Source organism: Eptatretus burgeri, chromosome 8 (assembly GCF_056783735.1).
Source record: "Eptatretus burgeri isolate ZD-2024b chromosome 8, Ebu_testis_v1, whole genome shotgun sequence".
Classification (NCBI taxonomy): domain Eukaryota; kingdom Metazoa; phylum Chordata; class Myxini; order Myxiniformes; family Myxinidae; genus Eptatretus; species Eptatretus burgeri.
In genome coordinates, this window is record NC_140968.1 from 11,131,404 (window position 1) to 11,143,839 (window position 12,436).

The 12,436-nt window shown below is 40.8% G+C and overlaps 1 protein-coding gene across 1 annotated transcript in view; it reads left to right on the forward strand.

Annotated features, from left to right (window-relative positions):
• LOC147021093 (BTB/POZ domain-containing protein KCTD5-like) overlaps positions 1 to 7,721 on the forward strand; it is a 67,924-nt gene extending 60,203 nt beyond the window's left edge. The window contains exons 5-7 of the mRNA XM_085890853.1: positions 2,604 to 2,720; positions 4,620 to 4,727; positions 4,931 to 7,721. Coding sequence (XP_085746979.1) covers positions 2,604 to 2,720; positions 4,620 to 4,727; positions 4,931 to 4,963 — 258 coding nt within the window. The 3' untranslated portion in view covers positions 4,964 to 7,721. The remainder of the gene's footprint in view (positions 1 to 2,603; positions 2,721 to 4,619; positions 4,728 to 4,930) is intronic.
• The last annotated feature ends 4,715 nt before the right edge of the window (positions 7,722 to 12,436 follow it).

Here is a 12,436-nt window from a genome sequence, read left to right on the forward strand (position 1 = left end):
CATGGTTTGGTGGTCATATTGAATTTTGCCTAAAACCTTCAAAAATCTTCTTATCCAGAATGGCTGGACACATTGAGGGGAAGCTTCACACACATCTTCCCCAAAACTTGAGGATACAAGTTTTGTTGATGAATAATTGATAGTTCATGGTTTGGAAAATGGATAGGTCATGGTCAACGTGAAACTTCACAATTATGATCTCGTCGTGATGGGGAATACATGAGTCATTCCATCTGAAATCACCAAATTTAAGAAAATGTTCCCAATTGACCCCCTCAGATTTACTTTAAACTTTCATAAAATAGTTCCCAGGTATCAAAATGAAGCTGCGTAAAATTTTAGGTCCATAGATGCGTCAACTCAGAGATATTGAGGGTTGAAAATGTGGTTGTGGCCCTATTTTTATGGTCATTGTGAGCATCACAAAATGAACGGCTATTTTTGAACTCCCACAACTTTTTAAATATTAATGCTGGAACCTTGAAATTTTCAGAGATTATTTTTCTATAACTGCTCTGTAAGAAACAAACATAAACTGAGTATACCTCTATTAAATTTTATGACCTGATCAGTTGAAATCCAGAAAAAAAAAATGTTGGTTTTGTATGAAGGCTCAACTTTGAGACCCCATATATTTTTATTGACCCATCCCAGAAGCTTAAAATTTTTTTCATGTAATAACTGTATGGTAGTAGTATTCAAATACATGTTTGCTTTTCTTTATCAGTCATATATAATAGTCATGATCCCTCAAAAATTGACAATTTTCATTTTTCACCGAAATTCAGGTGAGGATTACAAATATATGACGAGGTATACCACTTCAAATTGTTCACCATTGGAAAGAGCATATTCAAGTTTACAAAAGTGTCAAATATCAGTATTTTTTTAATATATTTTCTATTTTTTTAAAAAAACTTAACACAGTCGTGAATACATGAAGTGTGTGCATGGTGTGGGCACCATGGTAATCATGAATGATTAGTTCTCTGATTCAAATTAATAATACAAAATATATCACATACTGCAATAACAATGTAATAAAACATTTCACGTAAATGATTTGAATGGGTCCTTCATCTGCTTTTCCAAGTCAGGTGCGAGCTTGTACTGCCTCCCAGTTGACGTTAGGGGAGCATCAATAACTTTCATCACATGGACCAAAGGAACCCAACAAATGTCCTCCCTTGAATGTAACTCTATACACTGCTGACATCAGCAGATCAGCCACTATTCCTGAGTTCTATTTTTAGCCCCAGCCAGATGAGTTAAGCTCTTGCTATTTATAAAGTAAGAAACAAAGAATTACAAATTCAAATTTCAAAGTATTGTGTTCATGGTATCCTAATAGCAGATGACATGTATGTATATTGTATATACATGTACTACATGTAAAAGGACTTCATTAAATGGCACACACAACGTGCACAGCACTGGCTGAACATCATTTATTCAGGTATTTCAAAAATATTGATAGAAACATTATACCACTTTGATATTTGACACTTTTGTAAACTTGAATATGCTCTTTCCAATGGTGAACAATTTGAAGTGGTATACCTTGTCATATATTTGCAATCCTCACCTGAATTTCGGGGAAAAATGAGAATTTTCAATTTTTGAGGGATCATGACTATTATATACGACTGATTAAGAAAAGTAAACATGTATTTGAATACTACCACCAAACAGTTATTACCTGAAAAAATTTCAAGCTTCTGGGATGGGTCAATAAAAATATATGGGGTCTCAAAGTTGGGTCTTCATAAAAACCAACATTTTTTTTTCTGGATTTCAACTGATCAGGTCATAATTAATAGAGGTATACTCCGTTTTATGTTTGTTTCTTTCAGAGCAGTTATAGAAGAATAATTTCTGAAAATTTCAAGGCTCTAGCATTAATATTTAAAAAGTTGTGGGAGTTTAAAAGTCGCCGTTCATTTTGTGATGCTCGCAACGACCATAAAAATAGGGCCACAACCACATTTTCAACCCTCAATATCTCTGAGTTGACGCATCTATGGACCTAAAATTTTACGCAGCTTCATTTTGATACCTGGGAACTATTTTATGAAAGTTTAAAGTAAATCTGAGGGGGTCAACTGGGAGGCCTCCGGTGATATGAGGTGGAATGACTCGTGTTTCAAATTTCAACTTGATCGGACGCATAGTAGGGCATTCAGAATTTTTTTTTTGATGTGGGTTCTTTTTCATTTTATTATTATTGTTATTGTTATTATTATTATTTAATGTTTTTAATTTTTTTTTGACCAAGGCTCACTTGGCTGTTCCTGGATGTGTTTGAGGGTAGAGGAATAGAAGCTGAAATGTGAATGCAGGACTTGTACCTATTTGATCTTCCATTTGATTTGAATTTAATTTATTTTAATCCTATTTTAAATTCAATTGAATAATCATAAATGTCATGGGTCAGGTATCCAATCAAAGTGAGACGTCTTGGTACCTGTTCATCACTGCCGCACTTATAAAGTGGCAGTTCCAATTATGTCTCTTATTAATGACGTAATACACAACACAAAACTAGTTCTGGTTAGGGTCTGCCATGTCTGATTGTTCTTTTTCTTGTTTAACCTTGTTTCCAGTTGGTTGCAATTGGCTCTGCTTACGGATACAGTGGAAGCCATCAGGCGGAGTACCTTCTCATCGTTTCCCGTGAGGTGAAGACTGAGGATGATGGACCAGCCCACGTTCCATGTGAGGTAACAATAACACATCATGGCAGTAATGAAAAATTCATTTTCACCAACATCGTTGTGTTGTCTCGACTTCCCTTCTGCTACTAATGACTCAAATCCCAAGATGTATTGTGTGTTTTAAAGTCGGATTTGGTTATCATTTTTTTGGTGTGGCTCGGAGTCGAACTGGATTGGTCAGGACAAGTATCACAGGTGACCCGAACGAGGGGAGTGAAGTGACTGCTTTTGGAGGTGATTTGCTGTTCAGCATGTGCGAACATCTGCTTCCATTTCGGATAGCTCGTTATTCTTGTGAGGAATTTCATCGCCAGTGAAGTCTTTGGATTGCGCCACATCAAAGAGAAGACTGTGAAATGTAGGATGGTGTCTGTCCTGTCGTGCCGGACATATATTGTTGTTCCTCCTCAGGAAAGCATTTGAAGCCTCGTTTGGACCTGAGGAAGGTTTTGAACCTGAATGTATTGGCTGTCACTGTGAACTGTGATGTAACCAAGTTTGAAAGTAAAATGTATATTGTTGTCCATGCAGATCCCTCCCCACCATTCTTCTTCTTCTTCTTCTTCTTCTTCTTCTTCTTCTGACAAAGCCTTAACCTCTCGGACTCGACTCTTGTATATACAATATCCGGATCTCCTTAAATACTAAGCACATGTACACATCCTCGCATTGACGGTGCCTTTTGAGAGCGTCTATCATGAACTTTTAAATATATTCGGACATTTGCTTTAAAGTTTCGAAAAGTTCATGTTACTATTTAAAGATTATTCCATTTATCGTATTGTAATTTCGTAAAAACACTATTTATTTTGTAAATACACGATATTTCGTAAATACGTAAATACATTATGACGGGTCTCGCTATTGGCTTAATCAAGGCACGTGACGAAATATCGGAAGTTGTTGTTGTTTTTATTTATTATTTTTTTATTATTTTTTTTTTAGCCGACAAAACCTTTTGGACGCTGCTCTTGGACACATTTGTCCTTGTTTGTTATTATTGTTATTTTTTTTTGAATACACTTTCGAGGTTCGTTTGAGAGCTAAAACACAGAACATACAACAAGGGAAGCAGGAGATGAGAGGGGTGGGAGAGGGAAGGAAAAACCAGTGTGGAACAGACAGGAGATCTGTGGAAGGGAGAGGAATGGGGCAGGGTACACAGGGTAAATAAGATTGTATGGATACTATAGGGACTTTCAGGATGGAAAGTATGGAATTTGAAGGAGGTGGGTTTGGGGTGGAAAATATTGTTTCTCGATGGGGGAAGATAAGAGATGGTGGTGAACAGTTGTTTTGAAGATCTGGAGAAAAGAGTGAGATTGAAGAGAGTGTGGGAGTTTATTCCAAAGGCGGGGAAAAAAAGAGGAATGAAAGAGTGAAGGTGAGCAGTGATTCTTGATTTTGGTAGTTTTACCAGAAGGGGGTTGCTGGCGGACCTTGAGCACCCTGCGGAAATATGGGGGGGGGGGGCGGACGAGGCCTGAGAGGGGATGGTATTTTTATTTTTATTTTCTCCAGAATTTCATTGAAACTTGACCACAACCTTCATCACCCTTGATGTACCAAAGTTTGTTCACGGCATTAAACATTTCAAGGTTGAAGGGGTCTGCCAGGGGTTTGAGTGACTTGCTCCTGATCCTGGTGATCTTCAGGGCAGGTGGTTTTTATTATTTATTACTCTGTGGCAGCAGGAACAGTTTAGGAACACACACACACACACACACACACACACACACACACACACACACACACACACACACACACACACACACACACACACACACACACACACACACACACACACACACACACGTATCCTTTCAGTTCGGCGTGCTCCATCTGTTTATTTTGTGATTTCCACAGCTTCATTTCAAGTCCAAATTTGTTGATTCACTTTACTAGGTCACAAGTAGAGAAGTCTGCCATGAGACAGAGAGCGAAGGTCTACTGCCGGCAACACGGGGTGCTGCGAGCAATGGCCTTCTTCCTGAACCCACTGATAAGGCCAAGGTATTGTCTGTGTTTGGCCTACTGGCCTGAGATAAGAGAATGGCTTAAATTTGATACGCAACAAAAAGCTTGGGTGCACGGTCTATTTATGCATGTTTACTTTCTTGGCACTTTTCTCTGTTATTATTGCTTTAAGCACCACAACTGTTTTGAAAACCCTTTAATTAACAATGGTATTTGCTCATCTTCACACCCCTTTGTAGATGCTGCTAGAGAGGGGATCTCGGCGTGTGTGAGACACGAGTTCAACCCGGGTGTTGCACATTCTGCCATCCAGCCAGTTTTCCTGTCTACATATTCCTTATCAGGGCTTCCAGCCACTTGGGCTCAAGGACATTGAAGGTTGGGAAAATAAAATTGAATTTTCTTGACTTTGTTGAACTAGAGCTTGTCCAAGTATGAGAGTCTTGCGGTCTGCACGTCTTCCTGGGTTGCTGTTACACGAGGCTGCCGGTGCACCCTGTGACTGACCTTGCGCACCCATATTTTCCATCCCGTACTCTGGGCCTAATTGCCATGCAGATAGTCTGTGCAGGTCAGGTTCGGTTTGAGAAGAGCATGGAGGATACTGTTCCTGGCTACAATTAGGATTGTGCTTTTGTTATCGAGTTAAAGAAAAAGAACTTCATTTCTGACTACAAGCTTTTCTCTGGTGAGGATGTGAAGTCCAGCATTGTTTATTTATTTGCTGATATATTTTTCTTTCTTTCTTTCTATTCTGGGTTAAATATTTTTTTCTGTTTGACTGTCCGCCGAGCACATCTCGTTTTGCGGAAGTGTCCGTTTCTCCTTTCTACTTTCCCATGGTTCAGCTGGATGGCTGCCCAGGGTTTGACGAGCTGCCTACTGATTTGTTACATTGGTCTCCAGATCCATGCCTGGGTGGCATTAATGTTTCTACATAGTATTTTTTTGCCAAGAGAGAATGCGTTCTCGTTTTCCCTCCTTTTTTTTGGGGGTGGGGGAGGGCTGAACGACCTCATCGTGAACGATTCATTTTGGTTACTTTTTTGCATTTCATTGAAAAAGAGAGAATCTTTGGTGATACTGCTGTGACGATACTTTACGGCCGTTTTTGATTTGCTGTGCACCTGCTGTTAAAACGAAGCGATGGGAAGGAGACCATTGTGTCGCTTCTGCTTCTGCGGTGAAGGCATCAATTTCCGAACGACTGGTGAGGAGCGACAAATCCAAACGATCATCGTACCGGCATAAATCTCGTGCGGCAAAGTCGTTCCGTTGTCGTAACCAGCAACGTCACTTTAGTTTACATGAAAACCAGTTATAAGTTTAACGGTAAAGAAGAAACAACTTTTTGAGTTTACATCAATAGTGAACATTTCTTTCTCAGAACTTTTAATGGGGAATGTTGGCAAAAAAAAAACAAATCGTTTTTTTTTTTTTCCTCCGAGCAATTTATCCTTACCTCCTGTTGTATATCAATCGAATGGTTTTGAAATTATCCGTTGTGTAGAAAATGGCTTGGTTGATTCGGAAGGTCATTTGTACCCGATGGATTGTTTTCCACGGTCAGAACTGTTCCGCAAAAGCAGATTCAACGTTGCTCGTCTTTTGTGTCGTTTCCGTTGCTGACAGGTGTCTTACAAAACCAGGGAGGTGCGTGAGTTGTAGGAGAGACGTACGGTCTTGCCCCTTCCTTGGTGCCATTTTGTTGCAATCGTTGTTTTCCGTGAAGCACTAATTCAAAACTGTTTTGCCATTTACACGAAGAGTTGGTGATTTGTTTTTGTTTACCTTTTGGTTTGTTTTGCAAGCCGCATTTGTTTGGACACCTGGATGGGACGAATGCTTTTGAACCCCCATTTCTTGTTTTTGTGGAGTTTTATTTATTTTCTTTAGGTGACGTTTGCTGTGGATTTAGTCCAAATCCAGACTTTTCATTATGTTTCGCCACATTGCCAAAGATGAAGGCAAATTCGATACTTTACCCCAAGTGAGGTTCAGCGTACTCACCCATCTGATCTGACACAATTGGCCAGATAGGCCCGGTGGTATTTATCGAGGCCTATCTAGTTTTGGCACACGACACGTTGATTGATTTGTTCTTACATCGGATCCGATTCGTACATGAGCACCACGATTCATTGGAATGTTGCATTCGTCGTGCTCATTTTCCTCCTTCAAACAAGGCTGGTGGTTTCAATTTGCACGAAATTGCAGATTCTGGTCCTGTTGTTGTGCCGTTTCTTTCCTTCCTTTGTCGCCATGCTCCATGCCTCGCGTGTCAGTCCATCCATCCCTTTTTTTTTGTCTTTTTTTTGTCCTTGTGGACTTTTATGAAGAAGGAAAAGAAGGAGAGCATGTAATAGTTAAAACAAAGGATTTGTTGAAAGAAAAGTCAAATTATTTTCAGATTCATACAGAGTTGCACATTTGTGGCAGACAAATGCGCAGGCCTTGGGTTTGAAGCTTGCAGGTGCTGGGTCGGACGAGCGGAATGAGTCACACAGGGTGCACACGAACCAAGTGCTGCCTTTTCACTGAAGGGCTCAATGCACCTGCCAGCCCTGATTCTTGGATCTTCTTTGCGGTTTCTCTCCAGGTGTAGCACGCGACTGAATTTGCCTCTCACGCTGTGGTCGGTGAACCTCGGTGTCGGCTGCCTTTGGCATAATGCCTTTCGGTCTGGATTTCCTTATGAACCATTAGAGTGGCTTTTGGGTAATATAGTGACTCAAGTATTAACATTAGGCACGTGAAGGATGTTAATTGCCTGTTCTGTACAATGGTGTGCGGCTTCTTTTTAAGGCGGTTTTTCCTATTGAATTTACCAATAGTTTTTACATTATGAGCTTGCATGTTCCCTGGAATGCTGACATGTACCGGCTTTTCTGCTTTAAAAAAAATATTTTTTTGATATGTTGGCTGTTTTAATTTTTTTTATTTTTGGAATTCTGCCCCGTGACGTACGGATTTGCCATGCCTTTTCCGTAATACTCTTTTTGCCCCAAATAAAGTCCTGCACGTCCCATATCACCCATGCACGTTTCTTCTTTTTTGGGGGGAGAGGTGGGGTGTTTGAAACTGATCACAGGAACGGATTGATGTACACTACCGGTCAAAAGTTTTAGAACACCCCCATTTTTCCAGTTTTTACTGAAATTGAAGCAGTTTAATGTTTCAATGTACTCTGAAATTAAAGCCGAGAACAAATAAACAATTGCAGATAAAAAATATAAATCGTTGAATTGTTTTGTTGAACAAAATTTAATCTACATTTTTGACTCTTCAAAGTCGCCACCTTTTGCAGATTTTACAGCCGAACATACTCATGGCATTCTTTCTACAATGGAAATCAAATATTGTTTGGAAAGTTCTTCCCAACACTGTTGCAGAAGTTCCCACAAATGTGTTGTCCTTGTAGGTTGCTTTGCTTTTACCCTTCTGTCCAGTTCATCCCAAACCAGCTCAATGGGGTTTAAGTCTGGAGACTGTGCTGGCCATTCCATGATTTGAAGCCGACTGTCTTGTTCTTTTCTTCTAAGGTAGTTCTGATTTCACCTGGAGGTATGTTTTGGGTCGTTATCTTGCAGTAGGATGAACCCTTGACGAACGAGGCGTAGACCGGAGGGTATTGCATGGTGCTGCAAAATGCTGTGGTCGCCCTTTTGGTTCAGGCTGCCAGTCACTCTGTGCAAGTCGCCGACTCTGGATCCAGCAAAAGAGTCCCAGATCATCACACTTCCTCATCCATGTTTGACAGTTGGTGTCACACAGAGGAACCATCCTTTCGCCAACTCGACTGCATACAAAAACCCTGCGTGATGAACCGAAGATTTCAAATTTTGATTTATCGGTCCATAAGACGTTCCAGTCTTCAATAGTCCACTGGCGGTGCTTCATGGCCCAGGCAAGCGTCTTTTTCTCTTATTTTTGCCATCTTTGCAATGGCTTTCTTACTGCCACATGACCTGTCAAACCTGCAGCTCGAAGTCTTCTCTTCACAGTTGAAACAGACTTCCTTACTTCGACCAGTGTTAAGCTGTGCTTGAAGCTGCTGTCCTGTGAGCCACCTATCACACAAGCTGTTGACTCAGAAACTCGTCTTCTGATTGTGTTGTGGCTTTGGGTTTGTCAGACCTCTTCCTGTCAGTTTCTTCCAGTTACCAAGTGCCTTTTGATGGTGTAGGAAACTGTACTCACTGACACCTTGGCTTTTTTGCAATTTCTCTAAAGGAAAGACCTACACTTTTAAGGGTTAATATGGAATGGGAAAAGCTGAGAAGCGAACGTAGAATTCTTCTTGCATTCGCTTCTTAAATATATCAAATTAAACCATCTTTTTGCTATGAAAAAATAAATATTACCTCAACATTACCTTCACAAGACAACCACACCGCCGAGAACAGGATCTCATCTAAAAAAGTAAATACTATATTGAATGTAGAATTATTATTACCTTCGCTTCTGACTTTACCTATAACTTGTTCACAACTGTATTCGCAATTTCCGGTTACTTCGGCCTGGATTCGGGATCAGCGATCAAATAACGTAAATCACGATTAAAAATTATTTTTTGATGATGCAGGAGATATCTTTATTGAAATCAGTGGAGGAAATATACACCATGTCTGATATTATTTGGGTCTTTCATGTCTCCGACGATGCCTTTATCTCCCGGCATGCATCATCATTCCCCATGACAAAAACCGGGAACAAAGAAAACGGAAGCAAAAGGGTCATAGGCAACGACACGGATTCACAATTGCCATGGTATTGTGTTGTTGTTGTTTCCTATTCTCTCATGTGCACGCGTTAAGTATGAAGCTCACTGCGTTTGCTATAATGGTCTGTCTGTCTTCCTTTGTTAATTGTCTTTTTCTTGCCATTATGATAGCAATATACTACTTCCTGCAGTGCAATGTTGTCCAAATAATGCTTCAGAGGGTGTAGCAACACAGTCTGTTCCAACACTGCTTTTATACAGACAGAGGGTTTGTAACTAGTCAACAAAAGTTGGGACACCTGAAGGAATTGTTTGCATCTACTTTCAAGGTTTAATTTACTTCCATTGCTGCAGAACAGCTGCAGTTGCTAACCCATTACTTGTTCCCTGAAAAGGGCCTTTTTTCACAACTCTGAAATTTACATTATTTTTCAGTTTTTGGTAACCGAAACTTCTTTTTTTAACCTCTGGTGGTTTACCACTTAGCTTTGTACCATTTCAGGTTATTCACTGGACTTGAACTGCTTAAATTTCAGTAAAAACTCGAAAAGGGAGTGTTCTAAAACTTTTGACCGGTGGTGTACACCACAACATTTATGGTTGTGGGGTTGAGGTGACAGGCCTTTCAACAGTGGGGCCAACTTGAGTTTTGGCCAAAATGATTCGACCATTGATCAATTTTTTTATATTTAAAAATAAATATATATATAATGGTGGGCTGAGTTGTAATGCAGCTTTTGCACAGCTTTGCATTGACGTGCCTTCTGGGGAAATCGAATCCTTCACTCCCTCCGAAAGGACAATTTTGGAAAACATCAAGGGTGTATTCAGTTACCAAGCTTCTTGTAGAGCACTCGCCAAATGGCTTAAGCCCTCAATTCAAAACCATTGATGAGGAACGGCAGGCGTGGCTAGCGCGAGTTGGCTGCTTGGTATCTGAACATATCCCAGGCGTTAAATTTGGTGAAAGAAAAGGTCACGTGTTTTGTTAAACATGTGCTGTGATTGAAATAATTACTTTGGGAAAAAAAATTTCTTCCTTTTTGTTGATGTTACTTGTCAAAATATCGCTGTGATCAATCCAGGATGGCCGAGAGGTTTGCACACTCTTCTCTAAGATGTCTAGCCTCGGTTCCAATCTCGACTCAGCTTTAACCTGTCGTCCCCATGTTTCACAAGGAGGGTATGTACCGTCTTGGATGGACGTTCAACTGGGTGTAGCGTCTGCCAGCATTCCTTGGTGGACATTCAAGATCCCACAGTGTTCTTCACGCACAGAAAACGAGCCATCGCCGGAACCCTGAACAAATTCCTGACCCAACCAGTGGAGGGCACTGCAACAGCACAACCCCATCCTCAGCCCATGGTGCTGCCCTGTAGCATTGTGCTGCAATCGAACAAAGAAGATTTGAAGGAAAGATGCAATTTTATTATAAATATGAACAATTTGTGTTGAGAAAAGATAGAAAATAGATATATATTTTTTTAAACCAAATTCGAAATTTATATCTTTTGCTGGTGGGATATCTTAGATGTATGAGTATGCACTTATCGTTGAGCCATGTAGATTTAAGAACGTCACTGATGAAGGGTGGTGTCGATCTGCGTCAGTCGACAGGTACTGTGTTGCGATGGATGAAATCAACAGGACGTTGACACTTCTGACTGCCGGGGGAAGAAAGATGATGCTTTGGGCGTTAACCCCGACATAGCACTTTTTGTCCCACGTTCATGCACAATATTTCGATCTCTCCGCAAAGGAAACAAGAAAAAGAGCAATCAGAGATCTTGGACCATTGTCAGGACTTTTGTGTGGTGTTTGTGTATTGGTGTGCTGTGTCATTAATGATGACTAACTGGCAGGGATGACCGGGTTCCATGACCCCCGTGGTTGGACTCGACCCCGCTTTGATCGAACACTTGACCCTGAACCATGACATTATTAATCAATTTAATTTAGAATGGGATTAAAATAAATTCAATTCAAATCAAATAGGTACAGTCCTGCATTGGAGTCATCAGGAGCCTGAACAAGTAAAAAGCAAGGATGAAGTCATCAGGAAGGACCTGGATAGGTTTCCCATTACAGCTGTTACTCCTCAACCCTCAAACCCATTCAGGTACAGCCAAGTGAGCCTCATTTGAAAGTGCAGCCAGTGAGTACAGCCAAGTGAGTTGAACGGGCCTTGATACCTACTCTCCATGACTGAAATGTCTTGGTGGAACCTTTCGCCCTGCTCGTCGCTTCCCTCGCCCAGCTTTGGCGGGAAGAAATCATGATGAGACATCCTGCAGCCCATTCGCTGATAGGCATTCAGCATGTTGTCCACTAAGTCCACGTACTGTTCAGCTCTATGGTTCCCAATAAAGTTCTGCACAACCAACAAAAATGCTTCCCATGCTGCAAACTCGAGTGGGTTCAGTTTATTTTTGAACTCTGAGATCACACATCAATTCTTGGATTTGGGGCCCAACGGAAATGCCTGCTTTGGGTTAAGCATCAGTTTGCTCTGTGCCAAAGTTCTCTTCTCTCTTGGATATTGGAGATATTGGAAGCCATTACCGTCGTGATCTAATGCCTTCACAAAGTTTTTTTTTTCATCAGGGTTAGGGTTATTTAAAAATTGTAATGCCACATGGAAAATTTTACTTAAAAATTCATAGCTCAGTCAGTTTTCATCCATTTAAAATAATTTTAAGTGCATTACAAAGCTCTTTTTATGAGAAATAATATTCTACAACCGTAGTATTGTGGACCAGGGTTGGACGGCGATAAACGACCACCAGGGGGAGCAGTAGGGTCGTCTCCCACCGAACACCCGGAATTTAGGTCGTGACTCTCGGACAACTCTGAAAGGTCACGGGTCACTTAGAGGACTGTGGTCGCCAATATTTTGATGGCGTGAGGTAGGGTCCACTTGTCTAATTCCAATTTATCTAAGTACCCACGCCGTCTAACTACCGGGGAAACCACACCCTCGGCCGACTTTGTCCGAATCGAGCCGCTATCACCGACTCGGAT